Source organism: Pagrus pagrus (genome assembly GCF_965226575.1).
Source record: "Pagrus pagrus genome assembly, chromosome: 11".
Taxonomy (NCBI): domain Eukaryota; kingdom Metazoa; phylum Chordata; class Actinopteri; order Spariformes; family Sparidae; genus Pagrus; species Pagrus pagrus.
The window spans coordinates 17,435,111-17,462,292 of record NC_140195.1 but is presented as its reverse complement, the minus strand read 5'-3'; the positions used below and the strand labels follow the sequence as shown (position 1 = coordinate 17,462,292).

At 39.8% G+C, this 27,182-nt stretch overlaps 3 protein-coding genes across 3 annotated transcripts; 1 reads left to right on the top strand and 2 right to left on the bottom strand.

Moving 5' to 3' along the window:
- Positions 1 to 291: 291 nt before the first annotated feature.
- On the bottom strand, positions 292 to 13,122 carry elapor1 (endosome-lysosome associated apoptosis and autophagy regulator 1; the record flags this gene model as incomplete). Its single annotated transcript, XM_084366111.1, has 22 exons — positions 292 to 979; positions 1,058 to 1,226; positions 1,339 to 1,517; positions 2,704 to 2,830; positions 3,020 to 3,121; positions 3,243 to 3,336; positions 4,893 to 5,043; positions 5,122 to 5,298; positions 6,521 to 6,784; positions 7,101 to 7,238; positions 7,354 to 7,459; positions 7,560 to 7,650; positions 7,959 to 8,087; positions 9,220 to 9,397; positions 9,595 to 9,683; positions 9,929 to 10,078; positions 10,172 to 10,277; positions 10,388 to 10,468; positions 10,565 to 10,712; positions 10,947 to 11,127; positions 11,278 to 11,398; positions 13,036 to 13,122. 22 exons carry the CDS (start codon positions 13,120 to 13,122, stop codon positions 893 to 895), a joined length of 2,955 nt encoding a protein of 984 aa, XP_084222237.1. The 3' UTR covers positions 292 to 892.
- Positions 13,123 to 14,105: 983 nt separating this feature from the next.
- Positions 14,106 to 16,574, top strand: cfap276 (cilia and flagella associated protein 276). Its single transcript, XM_084365739.1, has 5 exons — positions 14,106 to 14,315; positions 15,387 to 15,503; positions 15,614 to 15,729; positions 15,820 to 15,929; positions 16,126 to 16,574. The coding sequence occupies exons 1-4, from the start codon at positions 14,232 to 14,234 to the stop codon at positions 15,920 to 15,922; spliced, it is 420 nt and encodes a 139-aa protein (XP_084221865.1). The 5' UTR covers positions 14,106 to 14,231; the 3' UTR covers positions 15,923 to 15,929; positions 16,126 to 16,574.
- Positions 16,575 to 16,661: 87 nt separating this feature from the next.
- On the bottom strand, positions 16,662 to 26,667 carry smc5 (structural maintenance of chromosomes 5). Its single transcript, XM_084365738.1, has 24 exons — positions 26,430 to 26,667; positions 25,452 to 25,593; positions 25,188 to 25,240; positions 24,630 to 24,792; positions 24,213 to 24,347; positions 23,844 to 23,984; positions 23,605 to 23,766; positions 23,274 to 23,345; positions 22,735 to 22,990; positions 22,454 to 22,608; positions 21,935 to 22,048; positions 21,668 to 21,762; positions 21,398 to 21,530; positions 20,753 to 20,926; positions 20,409 to 20,578; positions 20,124 to 20,247; positions 19,832 to 19,954; positions 19,593 to 19,718; positions 19,338 to 19,433; positions 18,875 to 18,979; positions 18,618 to 18,737; positions 18,184 to 18,363; positions 17,761 to 17,856; positions 16,662 to 17,150 (listed from the first exon to the last, which is right to left on the bottom strand). Exons 1-24 carry the CDS (start codon positions 26,594 to 26,596, stop codon positions 17,016 to 17,018), a joined length of 3,237 nt encoding a protein of 1,078 aa, XP_084221864.1. The 5' UTR covers positions 26,597 to 26,667; the 3' UTR covers positions 16,662 to 17,015.
- Between the last annotated feature and the right edge of the window lie 515 nt (positions 26,668 to 27,182).

Sequence of the window (27,182 nt, the reverse complement as noted above, 5' to 3'; positions counted from 1 at the left end):
CTTGGGTTTTAAGGGGTTTCAAAATAAACAACGTTCGCTCACTATAAAGATGTGGGTAGCCAAGAAAACAAAATAGGGCCTAAACAGACCAGAGTCAGTCTCCCCACCTGTGCACATGTATCTGAATCCCCTGCAATTAGTCACGTGGAAAATCAGCCCAAACAAAGAAAAATAGCAAGTCTGGATTGATTGGACTGCTACAAAGTGATATAATTATTTTCATGCTCTACAATATGATCTTACTAAGAGGACCTGAAGGCAACGTTAGAAGTCATTCTTAATTCCTACAAATGCACATTTGTTGTTTTTAATTGTAAAAAATGTCTTTATCTCACAAAAAACAAGTTTATCTCATAAGCAGAAAAGGTTTTTTAAAGGCTGTAGCAAATAGAAATGACATACTGACAATTAACATTATTAGACTGATCTGGATGGGAATTATAATAAAAAGCTGGATAGCCTAATAAAAAATAAAACATGAGAAGAGAAAAACACACAAAAAAATGAAAAATGAAATATACACTCACAGTTATGTAAAATGTACTCAGTCTCACACATCTACAACAATTTTAACGCAATTCACGCTTTGGTTCTCAGGTAACTTTGAAATTCATCATAAGGCTTTAAAAATACAGAGTTTCCCCAATATGGAGACTTTGTATTGCAATATTGGTTTGGCAACCCAACATGAAAAATACAGTAAATATCACGAAATTATCACTCTTTACATTATTACAAATCTCCTTCAGTAATCAGAAATCTTTTGTAATAAATAAAACAACAGCCCATCTCTGTTTTCTGTGACTCTGTCGCAGCTGCACTGACATCAAACCAAACATCTAAAATTCAAGATGTCCTCTGTGCTTTGGGAGAGATCTGACCATCCTTGCATCTAATCATCATCAGAGTCTTCCTCCTCTATGTGCTGGCGTGAAGATGAAAACTTAAGCGGAACCGAGTCAAAGCCATCTGATGACCTCTGAAAACACACAACACAAAACATTAAAAGTTGCCTCATACATAGTTCACTATGTGTATGAATGGAGTTATTACTGACCTCTCTTGAGTAGGACCTAATTTTGGTGAAGACGGACCTCTTGCTGAGGTACATGATGTCGTCCTCTGCATCCTCTCCCTCCATTATTGCACAGCTGTCTGCAGTGGGCAGCTCACACTCTTCTTTACCCCCAGAGTTCATCATCAGCTTGGAGTACTTATACTGTAACCTGCAGACAGGGAATGACAAGATTTTGTTAATATTTCTTACAATTTCTTCGTTGGACTAGCTTTAGGTTTTATGTTTAATCTCATTTGAAGAGCAAAGCACAGGAGTCTCACTTGCGCGTCTTCTTCCAGAAATAGCAGCTGATACTGATGAGCAGCACAGCAGCGACCGTTCCCGTGGAAACACCAAACTTGAGCCAGAAATCAAGAGTCACACAAGCGCTGACTTTTTGTGCTGGTAATGACTCTCCTCCGTAACACTGCAACGGCTGCTGCCACACATAAGTGGTCCTCTGAAACACAACACACAAATAGATAGATTTGCCCTGGTCACACGTCAGTTACCTTCTTGAATGTTTTTAGTATTTTCCATACAGGAATACTTTCGACCTTTTGGAAAATACACCCACTTGAGGTGGAGAGTTAGATGGTAAGATGGATACAACTTCAATGCACTATTTACAATTGTGGAAGATTGGCTGTTTCATCATGAGGTCAGCAATGTGCTTCTTTACCACCTGACAACCATTTTTAAGTTTTGTGGCAAATATGGAAGCTGAAGAATGAAAGTACACAATGTTTCCCTTTGTATAGTCATATACGATGAATGTCTATAATTATTTTAATTTTTGTCTAGTGTGGCCTATCCTGTTTGTTCTTGCATGTTGAGTGGTAGGTGGATTTACTTTAAATGGATTTGTATTCATTTATTATAACTATGTATGGATTTTTTTTGCATTGTTAATAAAAAATAACTTCAAATAACATCAAAAAAGCAAATTCAAGTTTTTACACTTTTTTGTATTGATAAAACAAGATTTATCTTGTTACTTAGTGGGTTTAAAGGGGCTCTGTGGAACTTCTATGTTGTGCTGGAGGCTGGCAGGCACTCGTGCATAAAGTCGCATTGTTTAGACTTTCACAGAAAATCTGACCTGAGTCATTCACAAAGAAATCCATAGTCCAGGAGCATTAAACAACTTCAACAAATCATCCACAGGCTTGTATAGGCAACCGAGAGAGAGAGACGGGGAAGGTCTCATTTGTCAGTGACGTTACAATCCGCTCACATGGCAGATAAAAAAGTGATTAATACATGTAAATTGCTACAAATTGTAGCACTGAGCCCCTCTACAGGTGTTGGTAGGTTGATTTTGTTGTGGTTACATGTCAGCTGTTTCTCCCTGTTTCTAGTCTTTATAGTAAGCTACACTTAGCTAACCGGCTGCTAGTGGTAGCTTTGTGGTTTCAATCTCCTCATCTAACTCTCCACCGGAAAGCAAATAAGCATATTTCTCAAATTGTCAAAATATGACTTCACCTGTCCCCATAAAAGTTAAATAAAACATTAGCTATCTGCATGTTGGAGTGTTTTAATGTATCTGTATTCAACCTACACATGCAAAACATCCTTTTTGGGGCTATATGTTTTCCCTGTAGTCAAGTCTGATGTTTTTTTCTCTCAACACAAGGCACTACCTGTATTCCCTGGATGCAGGCACTGACAATCTCTCTGTAGTGGTCTTTGGTGCAGAGTGGACATGCGTGCTGGCTCTCCCACAGGAAGTGGAAAGTACAACCATCACACGTCCCCTCTGAACAGTTACTGTGGAGGAAAACAAGATAAGAGAGATGTTGACAAGCTTTAGGAGATAAAAGTGATCTCAGAGGAGTCCATTTATCTTTTGACTCACAGAGCTCAGTATGTGACATATTAGTGCTGTTGTTGTACAGTATATGTGTCAAACCACATGTTGTCTGGACAACTTGCGTAAGGTCTGGTTTGGTCAGATACCTCGGCAGCGTGATGAGATCTTTAGTGGTCACTGTGGGATTGCATCTTAGTCTGATGGCGGCTGACCTGCCCTGTTTGCAAGCCTGAGTCGTCTCACTTGACCTGGAGACATCACAAACATGACGGACATAAAGGCCTAAACTTCCACCATGTGACTGTCTTTGATTTTAAATTATATTTCCTCATCAAACAAATGATCAGACTGTCATCATCAAATACTTACTTGTAATAGAATATGAAATCCTGCAGACCGGACGCAGCTGGAAACAGCCAGTTTGGAGAGGAGATGCCACTCAGGGTTGTGTCAGTGGTCACACCTTCAGAATAAGAACACATGGAACATACTTATCTGAAACATGACATGCACACAAGGTAAACCAGGGGTTTCAACCTCTTTTGCCAGCAAACCAACGAAGCAATGTCGATTGACAACATTCGTCACAGGCTGCAGATGTCAGTAAGATGTGGTCTGTTTAGTCAAAGAGGGATTTGCCTTTTTTAGACTCTTGTTCAAATTATTTTTTAGAAGCCTGACGATGTAAATACTGTATGAAATTATACAGTAATGAGACTGTAATCAGAGTTAGCAGTCATGCTAGCAGCTCTAGGTGTCTGTGCTTCGGTATAGTTGGCATAGTTAGCTACATGCTAACATCAGCTTGCAAAAGGCTCACAGTGAAAATGCTAACTTTAATGTTTAGCAGGTCTAAAGTTTACCATGTTCACCATCTCGATCAAGCGAGTTAGCATGCTAACACTTGTAGCAAGTAATCGATGTCTGTACCAAACTTCGTGGCAATCTATCTGCTAGTTAATGAGCCAATTTAGTGCTGGAAAAGGAAATATTAGAGAAACATACAAAACTTAAGCATAATAATCAGGTGACATAGACATGGAAATAACCAAATTCACCAAATCTGAATCCATGGCTATCAACGATAAAACAAATGTTGGACATGGAAAAATCAACTTTCACAGTGAGAGTTTACCCCAAAGATAGACTATAAATTCATTTCAGTCTTGTCCAAAATGAGTAATAAATAGCTATCTCCTTCCCATCCCCAAACACAATGTCCCTTTCACCCTGCCCTACCTTATTCTGTTTGTTTTCCTGAGTTGCTGTCTTAGTTATCTTGTTAATTATTAATTTAATAACATAAAAAGTCTAAAATTGTGCTATGGACATGGAGGAAAATAATTGTATGGAAGATGACGAAGAAAATATTGCAATAAAGTATTAGAAAACAATTCTGGCAGATTTTTGTAGATTTTGTACCCCTGTAGTAATAATCCAACAACCCTTCAGATTCAGCTTGGGATGGCTCATGGGGTCCCAGACCACAGGTTAGGAACCACTTCAAAAATGTACAGACCTTATTTGAAGTATATAAGTGAAATAGATTCAGTCACAGTTTAGATATGATCCTTCATCCCAGCAGATATACCACTAGACAATTACAGCAAAAAATGCAACTATAGCTTTATAGCTCTAGCTATAAATAACTATAGCAAATAGCAACACACTACTAGTGGCCATGAAAAAACAGAAGAGTCATTTATAATGCATCCATTGACAGTCTACACTAAACGTGACATACAGACAGAGGCAGTCAAGGTATGGAAACCAGGATGATCCAATCCAACGAGTGAATGTGATGAAACTGATGCTTGTTTGAGCGCTGACACTGAGAAATAAGAAGGTGACACATCTGGATGTAACACACCACCAACGTGTGTGGGTTTACATAAAAAACAGAGGATGTGTCATACAGCACCAGTGAGTGCTGACCTTAATTATAATTTGGTGTTTGATGTCTTATAAATCATCTCCTCTGACTTAAAGCAACAGACAGCTGCTGCAGTTATTCCGTACCGATGAGTGAGTCACCAATAAGGAAAGGCTGGGAGGACACCACGCTCTGACTCCTGATGTCCGAGGGAACCACAGTGGACTGACAGATGTAACCTTTGACCTCTCTCCCACTCTCTGTCACGTTGTCCACACAGGTGGCCAGCACTCTGCCCTGTAAGACAGACGCAGCAGGTTTAAACACGCGTCAAACTTGTTTTTCACAAACCTCACCAGAATCACAGCTTCTCACCTCTTTCCCACACAGACCCAGATTAAAGCTATGGAAGTATCTCAGGCCTTTGTTGGTGAAGCGGGGGCTGCTGTGGAAGCTGGAGACGTTGGCCAGAGGAGAGAAGTCATAGTGCAGCAGCGCTCCCCCTCCTGTCTGCACGTCCAACGCACAGTCACTCAGACAAGCTGTGTGGGCCTGGAGGATGGAGAGATAGGTACGTTTAGATACGACATGACACATCAATAATCTCAGGTACCAGCTGTGTGAAACCCAAATATAACAACTGGTAAATGCTAATATCAGCTGTGTCATACATTTGTTTGTACCACTTTATTTGCTTGTCTTTATGTTGATTGTTTCACATTAGGGGCCACTCGACAGTGTTCTCTTCCTGCACATTTTTTTTTGTTACGTTATTGTTTTGTTTACTTCCCAGTCATTGTGTACTGTTTGTATTTTTATTTATTAATTCTCTATTATGTATTGTTTTGCTTATGTGCAATGAAATATGTTAATAATAGCTGTCTGCTGTTCTAGAAGAGGACGTCTTATCAGTGAATCTGAAGGTTATTTAGTTGTTTTGATTTTAGTTTGTTTTCGTTTTATTCAGAATTAGATTTATAAAGGGTAGTTAATGTGGGCCAATATTAGAGTGGACCGGCCTGGACAATTGTCGAGGCAGATACTCATTTATATTTACAACATCGGTGATGCACTCAGAAACTGTGGGCCGCAAATTGCACAAAATACCAATTTCAACATGATTTTGCTTTAAGTCTTCTAAATTGTAACATTAATCAAGAAGTCAAAGTCAAATGTAGCTGAAAATAGTATCAACATGAGAGTTTCTCGCTTCTGGGTAGAAGAATAAACACAGTTATAAGACAACTTCTGCAATGGTTTTACAGCTGTGATTTGTTCATGTAAACATAGGAGAGGCAGGGTAGCAAAGAACAAGTATTGTGTATTTTCATTTGAGTTATAGATATAAATATAGGTACATTCAGTGCCATAGCCAGGGTTTTAGAAATGCTGAGGTCATGAGTCCAAATTTCCCAATGCAGCCCCACCTTCTTTATTAATTTTTGACGAGCCAATCAAAAGTTTCTGTCCACTTATATTTTCTGAAATGCATTCCCTCAGTGATTGTGCTGTAAATGTTTTTATTTTTTTAATCTAGGTATTCTTAGCAGTTAAATATAGAGAGATAGAGTCTCAATATATGAAGATCGGCCTGAAAAAAAGTACAGCGTATATTCAGAGTATTTGTAGAAAGTAAACTCTCTCTCAGGTTGTGAAAACCCCCAAATTCCCAGACGGAGCGGTGAAGACATGACCTCTGTGACCTGCATACATTTATGAACTGACACATTTAGTCAGTATTAAAACTTTTTCAGTGGAAAGGATTTTGTTTTACCTTGTTTGTCTCTGTGTTTGGTCCACACTGAACACAAGCCGCCTCTCCGACAGGCTGATCGGCCCTGACGAAGGTGTTTGGCGGGCAGCTCTTACACACTCCTGTCCCGTTGACCATGTAGTGTCCCGGTGGGCAGGGAACACAGGCGGAGCCAGCCTTGGTAGAGCTCAGGGCGCAGCGACGACACTGTGAGGCCACGCCTCCGAGCACATTGGTGATGTGGATGGAGTAGATCTTTGCAACATCAGCGCTGTATTTCCTCTCCTGGGGGAAGAGAAACACAAGGTATCAATCAGCAGTTGAGCTGTTTTGCATGCAGTGTGGTGGTCTGTGCTGCAGAGGTTTTTCTAAAATGGACACAAAGCTCCAGACTGCCCTCTAGAGCTCAGTGCAATAACTGGGAAAAACTCATTTAAAAACATTTAGCAAATCAGCAATAGCAAACATAACATAACAAATTGTGTGACAAAGTGATTATTTAAAACATTTACAGCCATTACATGTGAATTAATTTCTATCATATAATCACTAAATTGGTGCCTTATTTTCGTTCCCTCTTGAAAGTGTGATTGTGTCTCACCATGTTAAATTCCTCTGTTCGTTGAAATGTCCAGGTGAAGCTGGTGGTGCTGTTACTCTGGATCAGGTAGGAGTACGACTGTTTCCTGTTGCTGCCTCTCCACTGCTCCACCACATTATTATTCCACTGATTATAACCCTGCAGAGAAATACACTCACTCCATATATGTTCATACTGATGTCAAGCTGTACTTCTTCATATGCTCACATCCTGAAGAAGTATGTGAGAATAAATGTTGAACATTTCCTCTCACCGCCAGGAAGAAGAATTTGCAGTCGGCTGTGCAGACAGTCTCAAAGACGAAGGTGATGCGAGACTGTTCACTCCTCTCACTGTCAGTGGTCATGGACTGAGGCAGCCTGTGGAAACAAGTTCATTCAGATTTTCCAACTAGGAGATAGTGCATACATATATATGCTTTTTATGTGTAATTCCTTTAAGAGACATGTTTGACTTCACCTGTATCCAGGAACATTGAGGGTGAGCATCAGGTAGTCTGTGTCCTGATCCCCGGGGGTCGTGTAGACATACTCGCCAGCCACCTCCCATGCTGTCATCACAAATTTAAATAAATGTTAACACACTTCCACACTTTTTTTCTAGCAATGCAGACACTCACAATAATTCAGGTGGACATAAATCACCCAAAAAATAAATATTTGACCTTAAATAGCAGTTTGACAAAAGAATCTTAACTCAAAGCGAACCTTACTGCCAAATATCAGACTGTGCTGTTTGTTATTGAATGAGAGAAACATAATGTATTTTATTCTCTATCTCTCTTCCTTCCTTTAATCTTCCAGATGATTGCTTTTTGTGTGTTCAACTGTGCTATTCTGGTAAACCTCTGAGTCTCACCAGTGATCTGTTGGGAGTCGCTGAACCCTCGGCGGAAGACGGCGCTCCTCATGTTCTTCGGCATCGTGTTCCACCATTTGTACTCGAAACCGACCACTGGCTCTGAGCCGACAGGGCACTCTGAACACGCTGCGAGTAAATAATATGTTATTATGTCAGGGTACGCATGTATTAAAACAGGAATGTGAACGCACTGCATCGTCGGTTTACATTAATGGGCAAAAAGGACTGGAGCACATCTTCGATGGTGTAATCCGACCAACATTTCAACACTTCTCAGTTGCGTCTCAGTTTTTATAATCAGTTAGTGTGCTCCAGTCCCTTTTTCCTTTTGAAGTTTGTTGTCTTTCTTTCAAGAAACATACAAAACAATATTAAAATAAGTCCGTACTGAATAAATGTCATTACAGCCTGAAGAAGAGGTGCAAACAATTAACTGCCAGCTTAAAATCAGTTTATGACCTCAGGTAATTTCTCAGCACTTATTTAGGTACTTAGTTACTTTATTCTCATTCATTCTTCACTAAACATTTCTGTCATTAGTGGCTGGATAGCTTAAAGAAAACAGGGCGGTTGTTGCTCAGAAAATGGAGTAGCAAAATGAATGAACTTCAGAAAGCTTGTAAAGCGCTTTGGATAAAAGTGCTATATAAATGTAGCCATTTTTACAGTATACACTTATACTATATCAATCTGAAGTGAGGAAGTCTAATCAACTTTTGTGGAATTTCACTCAACAAAGGTATTTTTACTTTTATTAAAATTTAAATACTGATCAATAAAATCAAATCACCATCTTTGGTTAGTGCTGGGGAAGTTCAAGGTTAATTGTTAAGAATTTATGCGAAGAAAAATGTTTTCATCTACAATCAAAGGTGGGCACAGGTATCAACAAGTAGCTTGTTACAAAATACAAATACTTAAGTAAAATACAAAATGCTGATATTAGAAAAAGTTTTTAATTAAATACAAGTAATTTGACAGGACCTCCACATTTAAAAAGAAAGTCATTATTAAACATTATTAAAGTCATTAATTTGTGTTATTTAGTTCATCATTAAAGTAACTTGGTGTTTATCTGTCCTTTTAACTCTCTAGATCACTGGTTAAAACAGTTTTTCTAATGAGAAAACATATTTTATAATGATAAACCGATAATCGATCGTTAAGGTAGCTGACTATCAATTAAAGAAATTGCTTACAATTTACATCCCTGGTACTGTACGTAAGAGAGCGTGTGAGGAGCGTAGTGATTCTGCACCTGTTCCGTTTGAGTAGAAACCTTTGTCGCAGGGTTCACAGGTGGAGGAGTTGGTGACAAAGAAGCCTGGGTTACACGGAGGACAGGTTTGCTTATCCCCTGACGCGGGCAGCTTCACAGCTCCTTTAACAGTCTCACTGCAGATCTTAGGCTCGATCCACTTGTACATGAGCTGAGTCTGAGACACACACATCGAGCCAGACATGAATACATGGAAAAAAACACTAGTGGCTCTGCTGCACGCAATCAGCCCAGACAATTTATATTTAAAGAAACCTAATCGTTACACCAGATGGCCGCTGGACAGAGAAATCTCTGCCAGGGTTCACCTCTACTGACCCTGCCGCCTTCACATGCGTCTTGTTTCTACGTTACCTTTCCCTCAGAGTCACATGGAGTGTGGGTGTAGAAGTAGTCACTGTTTGTACACGCAGGTCTCCGTTTGCAGCTCGCTGAACCGGCCTCTGGAAAAAAAGAAGCCAAGCCCAAGGGAAAACACACAGTTCACATTAAGATTCACTGATACCTCACACAGTCTTTGACCACGTATGTAAGCAGTAAACGCTGTATTTGCATGCAGATGGCTTTGCATGTGTGTGGTGACATGCAAATCCAGAATGGCTGTAAGTTTATTGCAAGAATTATATCAAGTTAAAGAGTCGATGATAGGGCGGGACCTTGTGGGCATTAGAGATGTTAACATGCATACCTGCATATTTATCTTGCTCACACTGCTGGCAAACAGTGGCACCCTTGTTGGAGTAGGTATCAGCAGGGCAGGGGGTACAGCGGGCAGATCCTTGTTTTGCACTGTGGGTGCCGGGTTTACAATGGAAACACTCTGATGTGTAGGCCACCCCTGAAAGAAACCCAGCAGTTGCCTTGTAATCATTAACAGGAACGTGGAGTTGAGGGGGGGAGCGAATGTTTGAAACCATATGCCATTATCTACCTGAGATGGCAATGTTTCTTAACATCACAGGTTTGACAGCACTGCCCAGAAGGGTATATGTCGTGGCTCTCCAGTACAAAACATTATTACCGCTGTTCAGCTCAACCTGCACAAATGTGAACATGAGAAAGGAAGATGATAAATTCAGAGCTCTTCTAATTGGGATTCTCCAGCAAATGACAACCAGATGCTACACAAATCTATACTCAAACAAACCCTGTGTTTGCTCCAGCTGTTCTCAGAGATCTTTATCCACCGGCTCTGAGAGTCTGTAGACTGACACTGGTCATTCTGAACCTACAGGAGGTGGAGAAACAAGCCGGAAATGATCAAATATCCCTCCAGAAATCAGCCACCTTTCTCAACATCAACAGCCACTTTTAAAACACTTACAAAGAACTCAAAGTAGATGCTGTTGTCGGGGTAGAAATATTCAAAGGACACGGTTCCAGGTTTCTTCAGGCTCACAGCGTAGGACAGCGTTGCCGTGCACTCATCTGTGTTTGAGGCTATGTAATCACCCTTCGGTGTCCAGGTGGAGCTGGAGAAACATCAGAGGCAGAACAGATTGTCGACCAGAGGTGGCAAAAGCACACACAGTGTTTACTGAAGTAGAAGTGCAGATAGACTCTGGTAAAAGTAGAAGTAGTAGAATGTGCTCAAAGTATAAAAGTCTCTGTTGATGACACAGTGAGAGCTTTGACTGATCAATAAAACCAAGACAGATGATTAAAAACCTGCTTTTAAAGAATAAGGAAGTGAGGTGTGCACTAACTTGGAGCAGTCTGCGACGTCGTCCTCGCCGTTCGTGTTCACCCCTTGGGTGACAAAACCAGATGGCAGGCTGTCCCACTCGTCAAAGGCCACGCCGGTGCCCAGCGAGTAGGTGCCTGCAGCGCACTTCTGGCACTGCTGCGACTGCATGTTGAGGTACTCCCCCTCACTACAGGAGAAGGCTGTGAAAGGAGGAAAGAGGAAGAAACAAAGGTGTTATGGAGATGTGAACAACATGGCAATGAACAGATGGAGGATAAAACGTGGAAACAACTACACATTTTAACATAACGCAGGATGTATAAAGTGATATGTAAGAGGAGGACACTCACTGCACTGAGTGCCTTTGACTGGATCTGGGAGGCCTGTGCATATGTCGGCTTTGTTGGGAACCGCCACTCTCCATCGTGACCCGAGTGCGTCACACTCTGTGTACTCAAAGTGATAATCTGACTGCAGGGACAAAACACAGGTGTAAGATTCACACGGCTAGATATAAACACACTAAAAGAAGTCAACAATACAGTCAAATACATTTTATTGAAACATAAAGATGCAAGTCAGCATGCTTGTGTAAAGCTACTGTTATCAAAATGGGGTCACCAGGTGGTTTTATAACTTTGGAATTTCTCTCTAAACCAGGCCAGCCTCTTTTCCAAATAAAAGTTGTGGCTAATATTTGCCCAGGCAGTCGTCTCAACTGTTTTAATCGCACTCATCAAGGATGTGCTGCAGACTCCCTTCAGGGTTTATTTATTTAGCCCGGGGGAAGAATCCAATCCTTCTGTAAACATGTCAGTGGAGTGTTGTCACAGGATGTTTGGAGACAGCAGGAGCTCAGGTGCAAAGCTTTTGCTGTATTTGTCTGTCGTGCTTCGACGCCTTTTTGGAGATGTGTGTGACTGACAAACCACCCCTAATTATGTAATTTGTGACATAACGTTAAAGGTTATCTTGTTGATGTGACACCCTCTGAAACAAGTCATGAGCACACTGACTGGGCAGCTAGCTGTAATATTCCAAGGAAAGTCACTAAGGAGACTAATCCATGCCCACACACGACCTTGTGGGATTAATAGTTAACAGAAACACAGCAGCAGCACTCCTCTGGGTCTGTGTTTTCTTGATTAGAGCTGCTACATTAGCTGTGGTTGGGGTATCGGATGAACACGGTCTGGGCGGGAGGCTCTGATGTAAAAATGCATCAAACTGGAGATGTTCTGCAGCCTAATGCCTCCTTTAAACAAACATGAGGAAACCACGGCAACGGGACATAATGACCACTGAGCCTCATGGTCAGCAGACTGGCACGGAAACAAACTCACCTGATGGAAGTAGATGCGACCAAACCATCACAGTATAAGCCAAATAGACTCAAAAGAAAAGACTCCAGGTGTGTTTTTTTCTTCTCCCTCACAGCTCTGATATCTCAACTCCACACACTTTGATAATGTTCAAAGTATGCTGATAAAATGAAACGTTTTGAGTATTATCAAAAGGTGCTGTTGTATGCAAACTGAAACCAGATATAGAAGGGCGAGGCGAGCACAGCAGTGTAACATATGGAAGATGTAGTAAAATAAGCAAATGAACAACACCGAGGCAGTCAAAAGTGACTAAATCCAAACATATGTTCATTTTCCCACGCACAATATGTGAAGGAGGCCAAAAACAGCACTGTTGGATTGTGCATTTCAAAATTCCCATCTAAAAATGCACGCTTTTTTATTTGTACTTTATTTTTCAGACTGAAGTCAATCCTCCAGGGATAGAGCATTTAAACACAGCACTTGAACAGGTTTCCTTGCATTATCAGACATATGTTTAACTCAACTTTAAGAGGCTTTAGGTCAACTTTTTTTTTTTTTAAATGTCTCACACTTAAGAGCAACAAATTTCCTCTGTTGCTGGATTAAATTAAGCTTTCACCTACTGCTCATCCATAAGCAATTTACCTGAATAAACTTCAAAATGCACATTAAAATTGTCATGACAGAAACAAGTGACACCCATGACTCATGAGTAAAGTTTACCACGGGATATTCATAATGGCAAAATAGAAATCAATAAGACAACATGAATCTCCTCACCTCTTTGCACATGGGCAAATCCGCAGAGGTTTGTGCTATAAGCAACCACAGCAAGAAGTGGCTCAGGTGACTCGGGCCTCGCTGCATCGTCGCCTCCTGTCAGTGTTGAAGTGATGGAGACGGAGGAGCAGAGCTGACCTGCCCCCTCAGGTGCTGCCCGCCCGGCGGCTGGGGGCGTGGCTTCAGACGAACAAACGGTGAGCAAATACTGGCAGGTGATTGGCTGAGGTGCCTTCTGCTGCTGAAGAATATGCTGCCAGTATTATTTGGACATTTACAACCGAAGTCTTATTCTTTTTTATCTTCTTTTTGTTTGACCTTTTATTGGAAAGAGAACAGTTTAGGAAGAATTGAGGTAAACCAAACAGCAGCACATACAAACCAAATGTAAGCGAAAATAAAGCTACATAAGGACGTCAAACAAGGAGAATACAAATAAATACATGAATAGTAAATTATATAAGATGAAAATTAAATAGAGAAAAAGATAAAGTAAATACACAGACATCAACTTAAGTGATTTAAGTAATGAGTTTAGTTCTAAAAGAAAAAGTGAAAATTCAGCAAGCAATCTTGAGAATTGTGTTTGTGAATAAAAAAATGTGCATCATCTAGATTATTATAGTAACAAACAATATAGCTAACGTTAAGAGAGTAGACATAACTGGAAGGCTAGAAAATTAGACTCAAGGACTCTAATTTCACAGTAAAAAAAAAAGGGTGGGAGACTGTTTCTATATACTTTGATTACAACAGGACATATCAACATCTGTAAACTTAGCAGGGTATATTGTATGTAAAATTATCAGTCATCAAGAAAAAACATTATTTGGTGGGACTACGTAACAACCGATAGCTTAAAAAGTGTTGGGGGGGGGTTTCAAGACAGTAAATGTCAATTTTGACAATTTAACGAACTGGCATAGAGGTTAGATGTGGGGAAAATAATTAAATAATAATTTTAAAAATATCTGTCTACAAAAAAACTAAAAAGTGAATTGTGGGTAGAGTGAAACATCGGCCAACAATCTTATTTTGAAAGGTTTAACCGGACGTTTTTAGTTGCTAAGTAACCAGGTTTTCAACATTCTAGAAGAGTTCGTCTTTAGCTAACTTAGCTTACAGAAGCTAACAACAGCAAATACTTGTGAAAATATTGTGTTTTTCGTCTGCCGACCTGTGTTATCATTAGTTAGATGGTAAACATGTCCAGCCGGGACCCTTTCCCCTCTCCAAAGCCTGAAAACGGCTTCACTCTCAGTGGCTTCAGGCCTCAGCAGGTGAGTTCTACTGATAGTCTAATAATATACTGTTGGTAAACATAATTAACCTAAAGGCTAAGCTAACCTTGGTTATAAATACTTAATAATAAATAATAAAGCTTTTTCCGGTTCAAGCAACTTTAAAGGGACATACTGCCAACTTGTGTTATTTTAAATAAAAATCTACTAGCCTATATTCTATGTGTTTATTGTCGATTTAATACTGGAAATGGGAAGTTTTTCACTTAGGCAGTAATAAAAATACTTATTTTCCCATGCTGAAATATTCCATGGCGCTTGGTGCTGTGTGAACATTTTATAAAACACAACATAAAACAAAACCGAAATAATAAGGGTCTTAAAACTATATTTTGACTCAGTCCCTTGTCAAGTCACTTGATACTGTTTTAGTGGTGCCTACTCCCATATACCCAAACAATACTAGTTAAATTACTACAAACCAGTTGCTGCGCTGTAAACCTGGAGCTGTTGGAGGCCTGGTTGATAATAAAGCTTTTGGAAATCAAATGATAGCATTCAAACATCCCTGTCCTGTACAGGAATTAAACACATCAGATTATTTGAAGTAAATAGCAAATGATAAAGATGAAATTAAAAAATGGCATTTTATCTAAATTAAAAGATACAGACTATGTACTGCAGCACACCTGATACTTCAGGAAAAGCATTTTTACTATCTGCCTAAATTCTTACATTTACCATTATAATTCAAATTTTAGTATCTACTCACTAGAGGTGTTACCTAAAACAACATACTTGTCCTGACATGTTTGAGCACAGTTATTGTTGGCTCATTATGTGGAACAAAATGAACATCTATGTTGAATAAAATCAAATTAATCTATTGCCCTGCTAAATCCGTAGGATTTCACACTATAACATTTCCAATTTTGAAAACTCTCACCTGAAATGAATCAGTTCTGGTATTAAAATGTACCATAGCAGTAAGAGCTACCCATCATGTGATTTTATTTACGCTGATAATCATTTTGTGCTGTAATGTTCAGCAAATTGATACAATCTCTTTATTAATTTTGAAATCACATTTTCTCCTTTCCCATCATGCAGAGAAAATCATATGATAAACCCACTCACATCGCACAAACAGAGGAACCCTGGAGTCACCTCCACGATATGGCCACTTTGGCCAGCACCCGGCGGAGTGTAATGCATTATGAGCATCAGGTAACCTCCCAGGGGCATACTTTTGACCTTCGCTTATAAAACCAGAAAAAAATATATCAAAGCAATTTAAGTTTTGCTGCTGACCAGTATTGATCTTTTCTCAATTTCAGGCTCCAAACGACAGCCTTGATTTCCATCTTAAGTCTGTCTACGATCAGCACAAGGACATCTTCTATACAAAGAACCAGATTTCATACCAGAAGGAGACTGTCTCTGAGGACCAAAGGTGTGTCTTTGTGGCCTAACGGTACATCTGTGGAATTACAGGAGTCTAATTGAAGCACGTGGATTTATCATTTTTCATGTTAATTTACAGGACACAGGAAAAGTTAAAGCAAGAAATGCTGAAAAAGGAACAAGAGAAAGACATCAGAGTGTGGGTCGATCCACAGAGGCGCTCCATTTACAGCATTAAGTGAAGCACAGGTGAAGGTCACTTTTTTGTACATTATGATCAATTCAATAGTCACTGGAAAGCTAATACGACTGACTCAAAACTCCGACTGGTGAATCTCCGAAGCCGACTCCAACCTAAACCTACTGAGTTTGGGGAGAATCTGGCTTTGTCTTGAGCAAGGTGTGTCCCAAATACCAATACAATGCCTTTTCTTCCCCTCCACAGGCGTTTTCAGACAAGGGCTACACCTTGAAGAATGATGGCAGCATCTATTCAACACAAAGTTCACCTTACTACGATCTCTATCGAACTCCAATCAACTCTGTCTATCATGTTTTGCTTGCGTGTTTTGTTTTTTTTCCATGTCGCACATGCTAAGATACTAAATAAGATACTATACTAATACTAAAAGGTGATTCATGGAAAGTAAACTGTTAAAAACTCACTGAAAAAATGAAGTTTATTTCTAAATTTGGCTTTTAATGCCACATTGCTGCTGTCTGTCTGTGCATATCCCCAATATTCAAACACATCTAAGCACCATGACTCATGTCATAAATATGCCCTGTTTCTCTTTTTTTCCCAATGCTTTTTCATCTAAATAACCTCATTATAATAATTCATTTTGCAGGCTTAAACTTCTGTTGATGTGTATTATCCAGAAAATATTATTTTCTACTTGAGACTGCACTGTATACTGAAGCAGTATTCAAGCAAAGCATACCAGTTATCAAATATTCTAAATAAATCTAATATACCCATTTAAACACAAACAGAGGAATATTTTATTCAAATTTATAAACATGTGCATGTAAACTGTAAAGGAACAGTTGTACATATTTTAAAGTATCAAAAAAGTTAACATGTTGCTGTATACATAGAAAATTGTGCAACAACAAATATGCTGTATGCATATTTCTATTTTCTGTAAATCGGTTTTATAAATGTATGATGTATGAGATATATGAGCAAAGAACTTCAACACACAGCACAGAATCCGCATGTAAAAGACCAATCGACAGAAACAAAGTACAGTCTTCTCTTTCCTCTCTATATTGAACTCGCTGAACTGGAAACTGACTTGAATCCAGGCAGTATGAGTCGGCCTGATGGATTCACGCCCTGGCTTTTCTTTGGAGGCACCGTCTGATGAACGCCTTCTCATCCCATTGGTTGGGGGGAAGCATGTAAGGGCCGTTATGGACACACAGGACGGTCATCTCGTCAGCGTACTGAAGATTCTGCAGCAGCTGAAGACAAAGGTGGCAGGGGTGAAAGTTCAGGAAAATGTAGAGCACAGACTCTCAGGGATCACATAACTCAGCACGTGCAGTTTCACACAGTATTTTAAACCTAGTTTGTTTTGTTTTTTTGGGCATGAACACAACACTGAAATAGTGTCATGTCGTTAGTTGATTGAGCTGAACTGTTGGCACAAAGAACCTTTTAATCCTTGCCTTTCAACTTGGTGTCTCCCAGGTCCTGAGAAAAAATATGTGGCTGTTTAGCTGCTAAAACGTCCCCGTGTTCACCAGATAATCGCTTACTTTGTATGTCTGTTATATGGTGCTTAACAGGTGGTGTGAAGTGGGTTTTTAAACTTTTTTGTCAAAAACTGCTGCAGCTAGAAAACAATGCTGATGAGAATGGTGAGCAAAAACAGTAATGTTGCCTGTCGTAAAGCTAAAACATCAAGCTGATGTTAAAATGCTCCATAGAGCTTAGCGGAACAACAGCCTCAGGTAATAATTCTCTGTTTCTTTCTCTCATTACTATGAGTACATGGCTACTTGTAATCCAACATTATCTCAATGAGATAAATCCCTTGTTACTCACTCATTAGAGGGTACAAAGACTTACTTTGGGTGTTATAAAGAAGTACTGCGATGTTGTCTCTTTGCAGGCCGTGCGGACTACTATGTCAAAGACTCTTCTCTCATTTACAGGATCCATTCCCTACACAGAAGAGACAAACAGTGTCAGACAACCACATCAGCAAGCAGGTGACAACTTCCCTCTGCAGAAGGAGGAAACTGTGATTAATTTTTGGTGCATATTACACCTTAGAGCATCATTACATGGCCATTAATAATGCACTTACAAAGTGCTACGTTCTGGCTCATGAATCCTAAAATGTGCCTCTTTAATTTTTTCTAATCTTTTCCAGTTTCATATATTGGCACCATCCCTAAATGATAAGATTTTCTAAACAAAACAACAAGAAAAGCTTTTGTGACTGTGTGTGTGTGTGTGTGTGTGTGTGTGTGTGTGCGCATGCGCTACCTGGTTGATCTCGTCCACCACTCTGAAGGGGCAGCGGTTGAGCTCCTGCAGGGCCATGAGGTATAGCATTGTGGAGACGCTGCGCTCTCCTCCGCTCTGATGGTAGGGCGTCAGTTCGTGGAGCTGAGTGCTGCTGTGAAACTTCACCCGGATTCTGATCCCATACTTGTCATACTCCTCCTGCAATGAAAGACACAAGTCATTTAATGGGGGGAGAATTTAAATTCTTATTGCCCCCACACAAAAAAAAGACCATTACATCTCTTACAGTTTGATAGGATCACATGAAACTGACTGTGAAATACCAGTTACAAATACTAACAACGTCTTTGTGAATAACTTATTAAAACCTCAAAAAGCTTTAATAAGTTAAAGGAAAGAACCACTTGAATCGTCCTATGACCCCAAGATGTTTCCTGTGTGTCAGCATTTACCTCGTTCTCTGAGTGCAGATCAACTTCTCCTGCACACTGCATGGTGCGGAAGAAATCACTGAACTTGCTGTTAATTTGCTCCACCAGCTGCTTCAGCGGGTTCAGCCAACGCTCCTTAGCCTGTGAGACGTACACAAAAATCATTATACACACATTTATACACTGATTGGTCATGCTGGCATATAATAAATCACAGACTGAGCCACATTTCTTTACACAACAATCCCAGAGTTTCACTGCAGTGACAGACTGTCTACCTCTGAAATGTTCTGTCGGTAGGCGTTCAGGGCGCTGGTTTTATCTTCCAGTTCTTTCTCCAGATTTTTGATCTCCTGCTCTCTCCTGTTGTACTCTTCAACAACCTGCAAAGCAGAGAGAATTAACGTGACAAACATTTACACACCCTGAGAGAAAATGCCACAGTGTATTTTCAGACTCAGTCTTTAGCAGAAAAAGTAATAAAACCAACAGGTAAACCCAATATTAATAATAAATAATAAGACCAACAATAAACTATTTGCTAATAATAAATTAATAACTAACAGTCTAAAGGTTTTGATGGTCTGATCTTGGTTAACAGAAGTATTTTTCGAATGAGTTGTTTTCAGGCCAGATGCTTTTATGCTATAGAGGATGTTCTGCTTTCTGAAAATTAAGTTATGATGATGTCAAGAAAAAAAGCAATGGAGTAAAAACAAGCTCCTTCTCTTGTGCTCTTACATTTTCACTGAGGCCAGTGAAGCACTCAGCTCTGGACCGCTCCTCGTTCAGCATGGCATCGATCTCGTCCAGCGTGTCAGGCAGTTTGCTAAAAGCCTGCATCAACAAAGAATACAAACTGTGAATATCTCAACTGCTATTAATAATATTTTCCTTTACAGCAGAGACTGGACCACATGACGAGAATAATATTCCATAGAAAGTGATAGAAGGGGGAAGAGGTTTGTTTCATTCAGTGATATAATAAACACTAACATTACGCAGGTCTTCAGGTAATGACTCATCAGATAGCATCCTGCAGATCGTCTTCGCTCTCTTCAAAAGGCCCTTGCACTGTTCATGCAGCTGCACCTTCCTATGCTCCAGACGGGCACATTTTTGCTGCAAGAACATATGGACAGTGAGCATACAGTGGTGATACAGAACAACACTGGATATAATATAATGGACTCTCTAGCAGGGCAGATGTATGTAAACGGGTGTGAAACACCTACATCAGTGGTCCTGAGTTCAGAGGCGCCTTCTTTACAATCATTCTCCAGTTTGGTCTTCTCTGCTGTCAACCCCACCGTCTCCAAAGCCAGGTATACCTTCTCCATAGTCAGCTTGGCTCTCAGCTACAAACGATGGAGAGACAAAAAAATTGGAGAGTCAGATGTTTAAAGACAGGAAATGGGCAAAGAAAGGTTTATAAAAGTTTGCACTTTCACAGCAAGGCATCAAACTCTCTCTCATTGTTTAATTAATTAAATTGTTTCAAATAGTAATAGTTTAATTTATCCGTACCTTCATTTGAGCCATGAATGCTGCGACGATGGTCACCTTCTGAGAATTGACAGCTGCAATCTTCACTTTAGTTTCCTCTTCAATCTTCTGCAGGTCAATAGCATTCTGCTCCATCTGCCTCAGACTGAACACATGGAAACAGGAAGTAAGTCCAATGTGAACCCAGTTGCATATATTTGCAACAAAATAACGCATCACAACTTATTAAGTCATATATGTCAACTTATTAGAAGTTACAGAGGAAAGCGTGCCTGTTGGACCTTTTGACTCTTATGACAGACTTACCTGTCCTGTTTGGTGCTGATTTTCTGCTCCAATTGTCTCTTTTTGCCCTTTTGTTCAGAAAGCTTCTTCTTCTCTGCCAAAAGCTCATTGTCATGGCGATCCAATGCGACAATTTCCTTCTGCAGGGCCTTCAGCCGTTCATCAATGTCTCGTAACTTTGACTCACATTCCTGGTCACAGAGCGGGTTAACAGTTAAACTTTCACCTTAGTTACACAATTGAATTCTAAAATATTGTGATGTCTCAAGGTACTGTATATTTACAGGAGTACCAGATACTATATCTATGAAATGTTGGGAGTATTGGCAAATGGTGGGGCTGTACTTTCAAATGTGTTCGGCTACCTTCATCTGCTGCTCCAGTTGCAGTTTCTCTTCGGCGTCCACAGTAATGGTGAGGTACTGGGAAGGGTGCACTGCAGAGTTACTGGTGCTGATCTTATTGGAGTAAAAAGACCTCTTCAATGTATACCTCTCATCTGTTGTGTACAACACTTTGATGTAGGGCTCTTCGATCACCTGTGAGAGAGAAAATGGACACAAAGACCGAGGTCAACATGGAAGCCTCTTTAATAAAAACACAACACAACAATAGTCAGACACTAAGAACTCTTTGCAGGTTGTGATTATGAATTTTCTGAATTTCAGTGGTCCAGCTGTGAGATTTAACTTAAAATACAGTCAAGTCATATCAGACAGTAATTAAATGCATCACTGATTAAATCTAATTTCATTTTTTAATTCAACAACTTATTTCTTGGACATCAAATTAAAGAATTCAACTTTCTGACATTTCTAAAAGGAACTCAAAATTCAAAGCCTTGAATATATCATTTTAACAGGTGGCGCTCACTGACATATCCAGCCCTACACAGATTTGCTTGATATCCAACCTATTTTACCAAAGAGGTTTAATTAATTGACATTCATTTTCCTAAATCTCTGTTGTTGTGTTCTAAGAACCTAAATAATTTGGGAAGAGGAACATACCGTTCTGATCATAGCTTTAGTTTGTTCGTTGCCCACAGGGACATCATGCACCTTGTACTGCTGACAGAGGTAACTCATCACCTCATCTGGAGCGTCAAACATCTCACGTAGGTAGGTAAAGAACCCAAAACGCCTACAGAATAATACCAAAAATGGATAAAACACAAAGTAATGGTCACTGACAAATACCTAATAACATAACCAAACAGACGTACACAAATGGATAGTTTATAATGATTTACGTCTCAAGCAAAATTAATTTTCTCTCACCTCAAAGACTCAATATTTCTGGATGGCACCCGCTTAGAACACGACTCCTCAGGAGCAGAAATGGAATTCACCTTCAAGTTCATCTTGTCACGGACCTGAAGGTCAGAAAGGATTAAATAACATTTCCTACTGAGGAAGGTAAACACTAAATGTCCCAAATTAAGTTCAGATTTGTTTGACATTAAGCTTAACTGTAATTTGCACTCTGAAGGATTTAAACTCTCCACCCAGAGTCAACATGATAATGATAATCTGCAGCCCGCTGACCTCAGTCATGAACCTCTCCATGTCGTCTTTTCTCTGGAAGACGAACGCCCGCAGATCATGGAACGAGATGTGGTTCTCTACATACTTGGCAAAGCGATGGTCTCTCACATTGATCTGAGGAAGGAGGAAAGGATGAGTATGCAGGCTATGCAACTGATAGGAAAAGCATCAAAAGCACACTACTGACGCTTCAGTTTCTGAAGGGAATGTTTCCCAAATCAATTCCTGGACAATCTTCAAAGTGTTATGTGTAAAATCATTAAAAGAAGAAATCCCCAATGTGAAAAGAATAAAGTCAAGAAGAGCAATCCAAACTGTTAGCATTGATACCCACTGTGGTTATACTTTATTTTAACCACCCTCCATTTTGCATTGAAAAGTACCATATATGCTTTTAATAAATGGTGTATAATACTCTTTGATATGGCACAATTAATATATATACACTTATCTCTTCATTGTCTTATAAACCATCTATTAAATGTTTATATCTGCTTATTAATGCTAAATGGGACTCACCACCAGCATCATGGGCTCGTGGACATTTCCATTAAAGAGACATCTGTTCTGCCGGAGCCACTGGAGGGCAGCGTGTGTGTCCTTGTGACGTCCTCGCAGCTTCTCCTCTTTGGCGTTCATCATGTTGTTCATGTCATTGAGCTTCTTCACCAACACTGGCAATTTAAATTTTAAGAAAGAAACAACCTACATGAGCCACATTCTGTGTTCTCTGACTCTGAACAGTATATTCAATAATTAGATTTGCAGAGGGCTCTGTATAGTATGCGGGAAACTCTCACTTCTGGACTCAGCACAGATGTTGTCCCTCTCCCTGCGTAGGTCGGACTTCTCTCCTTCGAGCTTGGCTCTCTCTACCTGGATGCGCTTCAGTTCGACGTTAACAGCATTGATCTGTGGTGTCACATCTGGTTGGTCACCGACTTTGGCAAGCTCTGCCTTCAGGTCCTCAATTGTCCGTCTGGTATTGCTGACTCGCTTCTGGTGGTCTTCCTCTTCCATCTGCTTCAGTTTCAGCGTTTGTTTAATATCTTCAATCTGCAGAGAAGAGCCAGGGGAGTTATCATTCATTATGAACAAGACACCGCTACAGTTGCATTGTATCATGAATATATAATAATACTAGATCTCAACTTTGAATGTTTCTTTTCACTTAAAAAATGAAGCACCTATTCAATACTATATATTAGATAAAAATAATAAATGCATGCCGTACTTTTCTCCTTGTTCGATTATTTTTGACAACATGAAAATCTAGAGGATTATATAGGTTATAGGTTTTCCTCACATTTCCGAGTATAAACAAAAGGTGCAGTCTCACCTCTTTGTGTTTTCGATCCAACTGATCTTGTTTCTGTTTGCACTTCAAAGAGGCTTCTTTGATGGCAGCGGTCTGAAAACAAGCTCATCGTTATCATCATTAAAGTATCACAGACATTAGTCACACGTATTCATTGTACTGTAGAAACCCATGCTCAAAACGGCCAAATTTTAAAGACTTTTAAAAGGTTTATAAATTAAATTAAATTACTCCTGGTTCTAAATGTTCTACACATCCACAAAAAGTAACAAATCATTGCCCATATTCTTTTATTTGGACACAGCTGTCATACTGTAGACCCACCAAATAGTAACAGTATTCGCTTTTTTACCTTTGCCTTTATTTGTGCCTCAGTGGGCTTCAGCTGGTTGTCAATCTGCTGGATCTTCCTCAGCATCGGTGTCTGAGCCTGCTTCAGGGTAGAGAGCTGCTTTTTAGCCTCATCTCGCTCCTTCTTCACTTCCTCGAGGTCCTTGCGGGTGGTCTCGTACTCCTAGAACCAGAGGGAAAGAGTCAGAGCTAACACAGTCAGAATTATGGAATACACAGTGTCACATTTCGACCACTCACCACCCATGGTTTCTTCTTCTCAAGCAACTCAATCACATCCAGATGCCTCTTCTTTTCGTAGTAACGGTTCACATCATGTTTGTTCCTCTCATTCCTCAGCTTGGCCTTCTCCAGGAAGCTGGCCTTCTCCTTCACGACGTTCTGAAGGGAAACAAAACACAGACAAAATTGAAAAACCTAGTATGTGGTCTGTAACGCTGCCTTTACACTCAAATATGATAAAAATCTAAATAATCAATGGTGCACCTGTGATTTGATTATTCTAATTTCCTCTCGTGCCTAAATGAGATGCCACACATAAACACACTTACACCAGCTGCTGCTCATGATCTGCTGTTTACTGTATGTCCATTAAAGCTTTATGTTCACCTCCAGTTCTCGTTCTCTGTTGCGAAAGTTTTTGAGCTCACAGTGGTACTCATACATCTCTGGTGGTCCCACTGACTTCTCAGTTGCCTCCAGCAACTCAATTTTGGACATCTTGGCGAACTCGCCCACTTTCTCCTGCAAGGACAAACCAACAGGAAAGAATTAAATAGTGAGGAAAGTGTTCAAGGTAACACCTAAAAAAAATTTAGAATCACAACACCCAAGTTTTAAGTAAAGATTTGTGTGAATGAAATACAATTTATAGAAAAAAAAATTATTTCCATGTCTGCAGTGTGCAAATAAACTACAACGTGACAGCTGTAATTACAACAGCCTGATCTCCATAGAACATTTCAGTAGCTATTACACTAATTCTCTGAACCTGTGCAGCCTTATATTGCAGTGACACAAACATACCTGAGGCAGAAACTGGCAGAGGTTGCTGACTTGGATACGCAGAGCCTTGACCTCCTCTTCCACTGTTTTCTGGTTGCAGTGTCTTCCATTCAGCATCCACAGAGACTGATTGTTCTCCACATGTATCTCTCTGTTAATCACTAAATTACCACCAGTCTTGTACCTGAAATGACGACAAAGAGTTTGATTCTACGATCAGATACATCTAGGAAACAATCACATAGGCTGACAGTGGTATCATTTAAGGTTGAGCTGTCTGTATTTTTAAAATGTCCATTATGTTTCCAAGATTATCATTAGTAGGTGGCTGTTTTGCACACAGAGGAGAAGAAATAGAAGAAAAGGAAGAAGAAGAAGAAGAATTTGGAATATTAAATCATCCGTATTTGCTCACTACATCTGAGCCTTTCTGACCGTCAGGTGTGAATAAACTACAGGTAAGGAACTTCTTTTTAAAATACAAAAATGCTGAATTATCAGTTAGCTTATCTGTATCTGCCATGAGAAGCAGGTAATCGTAGCGGCTGAAAAAAATCCATATCATGCATCACTACTTACAGTACAATCTCAATAAATCCTTTATGGCACCCGCGTTTGACATAGAGCCCAACCTATAGAAAAAATAAACACAACCTTTTAATAATCATCAGATTCAACAGTATGTTAATTATTTACTTCTTGATGTTTCTATCAGCTGAGCTACTAGAATCAAATAACTTTATATCATGCATTTAAGTTTACTAGCTGGTCTTTTGGAATTAAATAGAGGCGTAAACAAGTTCAGACTATATCTACCAGTGATCATGTTGCTCTGCTGTTTACCTTGTCTCCTCTGCCAAGGATAGCGGTCTTGCCAGCCAGACCCAGACAGATGGCACACACAATGCTTGACTTGCCAGTTCCATTGGCTCCAACAATCATGTTCAGATTAGGTCCAGGGTACACCACAGAGTAGTCATAAGTCCTGTCAGAGTACAAGGTAGATATTTAAGCAATGTGAGCCAACTTGTCTTATATCAAGGCCACCACTAACACCAAAGAAAAAAAATTTGAAAAATTGAGCTTCAGAGAGCAGGAGGGACATTTTATTCAACAAGCAAAGAGCAAATTTAACAAGTGTGGTTATTTTTAAGGCTAAATTGAGAGAAAGCTAAAATGATCTTACTTTCACAAACACAATAAATATTTGTTTTCCAACCTTCTCAAGACCATGTTAGCGAGAGCTCTAACAAATAGTCCTGTGATAATGACAAGGGCCTGTTTACGTCCTGTCTAGGCTCTGCTGGCACTGAGCAAGTCCAATACAAACAACCCTTTAAACTTTAGAGCCCTGTTCATCTGCTTGTCCTAACCTGCCAACTTTGGTTTAGAATGCAATATATTGATGATAAACTGGCAAACAGGTTAAATGCAAAGTATTATAGAAATAGCCATCATGAGGACTTGACTTGGACACTTCCCTCAAAATTTTGAAGGGTGATTTGGGCTCTTACTCAACACCTGACTTGAATTTGTCTCCTAAAAACCTTAGGGCTTGATTGGAACAATAAAAATCTGATTTGGACTTGGTTTTATGACTTAAAGTGTCAATACGTAACGATGGCAGGTGGGTCCACGAATTGGTCATATTAATAGAGGTCAAAGCATCCTTATACAATGCCATGTAGTCTGAACATGTTAGCATATGTGCCAGCTTATAGCATGCTAGCTATGATCAGGTCTATCGTACTCGGCAGTTTAGTTTCGGTTCACAGCCGTTGTTCTGTGTTGTCGGCTGACAGTTGTGGAGCAGTAACTTACAGGAAGTTTTTCATGGTGATGCTAATTATGGAGCCCTCCACGAAACGACCATCTCCTCCAGGTCCATCGGCTTGACTACCTGTTAGCATGTTTACGACGTTGTTACTCGAAGTTTGGGAGCTGCTGTTAACATGACTAACTCGTCGTTTCTTGCCGGGGGCAGCCATGGTGGATGAAAACACCAGCCTGCCGAAGGGAAGTGCAGATACGTTCGTTCACCCTCGCGCGCTTCGCCGAGTCGTTGTTGAAAGCTGGTTGGACAAAAGGGGTCACGTGTATACACAAAGACTGACGTCATCGTCAGCCACCGTTTGTTATCGCGAGATTTTGGATAAAACCTCTCAACGACCTGCAACCACCAACATATGGTATTTATTCGATATGGGCTACAACATTAAAAAATAAAGACGCATATGTCTAAAAACATGATATATATATGAGCACAGAATATATTACGGATATAAACAGAATACACAACTATGCTTCGCTCCAATTCAACACTTGACAGTTTAGCAGCAGCCTAAATACTGAGCAGGAGATGGATATTGTTGTGTTGTTATGAGAATAAGGAAGTTTTATTTTATAATTCTGTACAAGAGATCTCCTTTTGATGTAAGTTAGAGAGACAATGATTTAGGATATTGTATATTCTTCTGTTGAGTAAACTAGTTGCCCGCTGTTTATTATGTGCAGGCCTAGAAAAAGTAGTCTTGATGGACTGTTCAGTATTTTAGAAGGAAAAGTGAGTGAATG